The sequence below is a fragment of the Gekko japonicus genome, unplaced genomic scaffold, assembly GCF_001447785.1.
Source record: "Gekko japonicus isolate JY-2015 unplaced genomic scaffold, Gekko_japonicus_V1.1 scaffold246, whole genome shotgun sequence".
In the NCBI taxonomy this organism is placed as follows: Eukaryota; Metazoa; Chordata; class Lepidosauria; order Squamata; family Gekkonidae; genus Gekko; species Gekko japonicus.
Window position 1 is genome coordinate 17776 of NW_015162482.1, and position 5603 is coordinate 23378.

Here is a 5603-nt window from a genome sequence, read left to right on the forward strand (position 1 = left end):
TGGTAGACTGCTCACTAGTGTCCTCTAGAGGTTATTTTGCAGAAGTACAACCAAACTCATTATTTAGATGAGGAATCCAACAAGTGAACGCTATACTTAAGCAGACAGTAGTTTATCCCATGAGTTGTATCACGTGCTTAATTTCTCTTAGGCCAGCCGCTTGCTACCAGTAATTGGATTTAAATATATAAGCAGCACTCGATAATCAAGAATAACATGGCAAAGCTATAAAATACCATCTAGCAAACTATTGTGAAACAATATGTTGTCAAAGGCTTTCACGGCCGGAGTTCATTAGCTGTTGTAGATTTTCCGGGCTGTATGGCCATGATCTTGTAGTACCTGATGTTTCACCAGCAGCTGGCAATACTACAATACCTCTGAGGATGCCAGTCACAACTGCTGGCAAAACGTCATGTACTACAATGCCAAGACCACGGCCATACAGCCCGGAAAATCTACAACAACTGCTATGAAACAATTTGTGTTTCAGTTTGGACTATATAGTATAAAGAACACTTCTCATGGCAAAGAGGAGATCAAGACACGTTAACAAGAAATGCTGCTTGTAGGGGTCTCATATAGTAGCTAGTGAAGGCAACCCCCACGCAAAGGTTAGGACAAGATTACCCGCATCCTTTTATAAAAGCATGCGAGAGCAAAAAAAAAATAGTAACAGGTCTAAGCAGGGACACAAGGATTTTACCCTGCAGATGGACTGTGCTTGGTAGCAGCCTTGCAAGTCCGACACTTTGGGAGCATATGCCAAAGTCCAGCTTCAGAAGGACCCCTGCCTGTGTAGATATCCTTGCATGGCAGCACCGTGAAAAGCCTCGCTCCCCATCATTTGCAGCTTTAGAATTCCTACTGAGGAACAGTGAGCAACGATCATCTACTCTTCAACTAACTGGCCGCTATGTAATTAGCTCAGTACTATTTCACATGTTTCTCATTTACAAATTCATGCACTGTACCTTGTCAGCAAAAGTCTCACTGGGAGCTCTGACCTTCTACAAACTCTATTCAACTCTTTTAAAACCTGCTGCTGTCAGGTTCTCCCCCTCCCCAGTGAGTTTTCCTAATCTGACAGGTTTTTAATACCACTAGCAGCGAGGAACTTACCCCATGCCCATCCTACAGTGAAAGAAATCCCATTTTTGTATGGGTAAACCCCACCGAAACCCTTTGGTTAGTTTCTCAGTCTACATGATTTAAGACTAAGACCAAACTAGATTATACTCACCTGATCTTAATAACCTAGAGGGATCAAATACCTCCAAGCACCTTACCCTAGTCAACTAGTTCCATTTATTACTGGGTCGCTACTAGTCTCTCTGGCTTTAAACAGAAGCCAAGCCACTTCCAAATTCAATTTGTCCAGTTTTGTACTTACTCGAATTTCTCCACTTACTCGAATTTCTGTACTTACTCAATCCTAATTCAATTTGTCCAGTTTTGTACTTACTAGAATTTCTGTACTTACTCAATCTTTTCTGTGCAGGGCTGGCTCAAGGTATGCATTTTTCTGCCCCCAAGTGCCTTACAATTTCTCCCCCCATCCCCCTTTTAAGGGTATTAACTGTTAACAAGGTCATGCCAACCAGCCAGAATATAAACCCCTAAATGCTCCACGAGAGCTACTAGAGGCACTGGTTGAAAGTTCTGTCCACGAGGCAACTGGGTGGGGAGGGGGCAGCCCTTAACTGAGGCACCCCAGGTGGCCAGTCTGTATGGTTGGGGCTGACCGTGCTTTGGTATCATCCCACTCCTCCTGCGGAAGGTCATTTTACGTCTCTCAGTCACACCACACTTCTATTAGATCTTTCCCCAGTTACTTAAGTCACAATAAAGCAGCAAGGTCATCTAATACACTGATTTTTTTGTTTGTTTACTTACATTAAATACACTGGTAAATCAGCAGTTGAATTCTGTTACCATGATTGTTATTTTTAAATGCAATGTAAGAGCTTTCTCAAAAGGAAAAAAAACTGATCAGAAGAGTAAGCAGAAGAAAACGCTTTTTGTTTTTAGAGAAAAAGCTGCAGTGTCCTTACTTGGTCCAGGATCTAGCCAGGAAACAGGAACAAAAGTTGGTGAGCACTAACTGGAAAAAGGTTGTTTTTTTTAAATACCAGGTCTAGTTTTGTTTTGCCATGAGCTGAGAGCAAACACCCCCCTAGCTTTGTTGGGATGCAAGAGGTCATGCTTATTCCCCACTTCTAGATCCTCCTAGGTGTCTACATCACATTATATAGGCATAACAAAACATTTACAGTTAATGCAACTGAAGATGCAAGACTCCGTTTCAGGATTCTCCCCCCTGCCCCCGCAAGAGCCCTCCACTATGAGTCACCTTCAGGTGTTCCACTTGAAACCAGCTTCTGGAAAGTGCTGGTATGATGCAATTAAGGGTACATCGACAGTGCAACCCATTCAGATTTACTCCAGTCTGAGCCCACTGATGTCAAAACGTAAGACTGATTTCAGTGGGCCTAGACTGCAGTCACGGTGTACAGAATTGCATGGCTAGTCTCTGCCATCACCACCAGAATCATATGTTGTATGAACCATAGAAGCGAGGAGCCAGATTATATTTCCAGAGTCAATTCTATTGCAATGTCATGGACGAAAAAAAATGACAGAGCACCTATTGCTTGAAGTCTTAGCTTTTGAATATTCTTGTTACAGCACTGAGCAGGCAAGTTAGTCCAGGTGCTCCTTTAGATGATTCTGGTTTAATACAGCCACCACCAGAACACCATTTCAAAGGTAGGCTAGATCACTCCTCACACCCACAGCTGTGCAGGAACTGACAGTTCCCACAATGGACTGTGAGGGCAGTCAGGCAGGGCTAAGCTTAAAATGCGCACACCTCTTGGATAGAGATCAAGTACTGTACAGGTACTGATAGGCAGAGAAGACAAAATTGTTCAGTGTACAAGCGCAAATCCTGTGTAAAATTAAGAGTGTTTAAAACCACGCTACAGAGAGTAAGGAGGAGGTATGTACACATTTGAGCATGATCCAGTCCAAATGGTGCCACATCAGCACTTAACCACAGGGACAGACAATTGTGAGAAGTCTGCCTCATCAGAACACACCCAAGAGGGCTGGGGCTATTAACCCTGCAAAGGCTGCTGCTAGGAGAAGGGGCCATTACTGACAGATACTGGACTGTCAGCTGTCCAAAGAGCAAGAGGCAGGTGAGAGACAGCAGCATGCTAAGCCCTACAGATCAGCTCTATCTACAGCTAAATTGTAAAAGCTATTACTTCGTTTGACTCCCTCATCTTGTACGCCCGCCCAATGCCCCACCCCAGAATTTTTACATATAAATTTGTGCTGTACTATTTACAGAGGAAAGGAACATGACAGAGCTAAGTGTGGTTAATTGAAACAGTCTTCTCAAGATGAGACAGCACTTTGGGTCTGGATGGGACTGCACTGCTCTACCTACCCAGACTGCTACCTCTAAATACTGTTACGTAGGGCAAGACTGCTTTTGTACACAGGGAAATTCTACAAGGATGTTTGGCAGGGAGAAATCACAAGGCAAGCTGGGTGCTCCCTGGCAGGGAGACAGATACAGAAAATACAGTACTGGTCCTCCTGGCATCTCTTCTCCCATTTAGCATGCTGTCTTGTTCCTTTTTCTCCCATTTCCCACCAGCCAAAACCTTTGGTTAAGTCCATACTAACCTCTACCATTAGGAAGAGGCTTTTCCTCGCTCTGCAAAATGATGCAATGATCCTTCTCCTTTTGGCAACTTAGAAAAAATCCTATTAGTGGACAATGCTGTGCATGCAGTGTATTACAGGCAGGTGCAGGCTGAGCAGGTAGAACCTATTAAAAGAAATCCCGTGATAGCCTACAACAGGGAGGAGCCTAAAGGTACTAAATAGTTTGCACTCCCCTTCTTCAGCTAGCTGCTTTGAGAAGGACGGAATATCTCTAATGAGCTGTCTGATCACTGAAATGCATGTTGCAGACAACAACCTGAACGTCAATGGGAGAGGAGACACTCAGGTCGCCTCTTGTCTTGAGACGGTAGCTGTGCAGGTCAGTGTTGACACTCCACAAACAAGTCTCATCTCCCTCACCTGTTGTGTCCCATCCAATGGTACTTCTAAGGCATCTATCAAGTGCTTTCAGAGGGTCTAGGAAAGCTGTTTCATATTCCATACTCAGAACACACAGTTCTCGTGTTCACACCGCTGAGTCCTAGGGCCATGTTCATGTCATAGCGAGAGTTCAGATACAAACTCCCTCTCCAGCCCAGCTATAAAAGGCTGCCCTGGGGGGGAAAAGACACTTAAGGACACTGCAGCTTTTCTGAACATTGAAAACATGAAATAAAAATGAACTCTGAGGGGACCTCCTCAAAAAGCATTTTCTGAGGAAACCCATTAACCTTGCTCTTAAAAATGAATCTACAAGAATTAAGTTCCCCTTCACCTTTGACCCTCCCCCACAGCATCGAACAAAAGAAAGGGAGGTAGAGGTGGAGAGGGGTAGGTTATGGGACTGAGAACACATTTTATCAGAGGGGGGGGGGGGGGAGAGATGAAAGGAGGGATATTATCTGGGAGAAAACAGAATAGGAGAATCCAAGTAAGTAGGTAGCTATTTGCACCTATAATACAAAGTGAAGAAGAGTTTTTTTTGGAAGTTAAGTCCCCGGTCGGTCTATCTCCACTTTCCTTGGGGTGGTGGTAACAGACGTCTGGTGGTGGTTTCTGAAGCATTAGAAGTGCAGTTAAACGGAGCTCTCAGAAGAAGGAAAGGGGGCCGGCTTCCAAGTGTGCCGATGCTGTTATTGGAGGTGAGGTGTGGTGGAGTGGGGTGGGAATGGAGGTTATATCTTATCTCTCACTGGCTGCTTTTGAACGCCACCACTTAGTTGCTACAACACTGGCTCTTGTTCTGCTGGGACTGCTCGTGAAGGTCCACACCTCGATTCCGACCAACGGCACCACCTGTGCTCTGGGGCTCACTCTTTGGCAGCTTCTTAGCTAGAAAGAGAGAGAGAGAGAGGAGAATCGTGATGTGTGTGTTTGGATTGCTAGGTCCTCATTTAACACCCAAAGAAGGCTTAATTCAAAGATAAAATTCTGTCGTAGAATTTAGAATTGGGTCAACCCTGATTAGCTTCCAAGATCTGATGGGACTGGGCTAGCCGGGGTTATCCAGGTCAGGGAATCCACTGGATTCCACTAACTGCATGAAGTCTCATTTGAACAACAGGCAACACAAACAGGGCCAAAACTGTACACAAAGCAGTAACTTCCAGAAGCCAGTCCAATCATTATGCATACATACTATACACACTTCTTTCAGTGGAAATTTTGCTTAGGCACAAAGGAAACTTCCTAATCCCCCCTATTTTTAATGCTTCAAAGGTCATTCCCAACAAGACTGCTGACTAACATAAGATTGCAGAATAGTGGTCAGCGTGCATATTAATTGTGGCCTTCAGAGGTCAGGCACGGCTGTGCTTTTAACAACACTGCAGGTTAATTTCAGAGGAGACAGAATATAAAGGACAGTAGGACTAGCACTGACCCATCAACAGGAACTCTTTCCCAGACCGGTGTAATTAGGC

General features: G+C 44.5%; 1 protein-coding gene across 2 annotated transcripts in view; it reads right to left on the reverse strand.

Moving 5' to 3' along the window:
• Nucleotides 1–1473: 1473 nt before the first annotated feature.
• RAB5B (RAB5B, member RAS oncogene family) overlaps nt 1474–5603 on the reverse strand; it is a 28862-nt gene continuing 24732 nt past the window's right edge. For both annotated transcript variants that reach the window (XM_015405911.1, XM_015405910.1), the window contains exon 6: nt 1474–5013. In XM_015405911.1, coding sequence (XP_015261397.1) covers nt 4898–5013 — 116 coding nt within the window. In that variant the 3' untranslated portion in view covers nt 1474–4897. The remainder of the gene's footprint in view (nt 5014–5603) is intronic.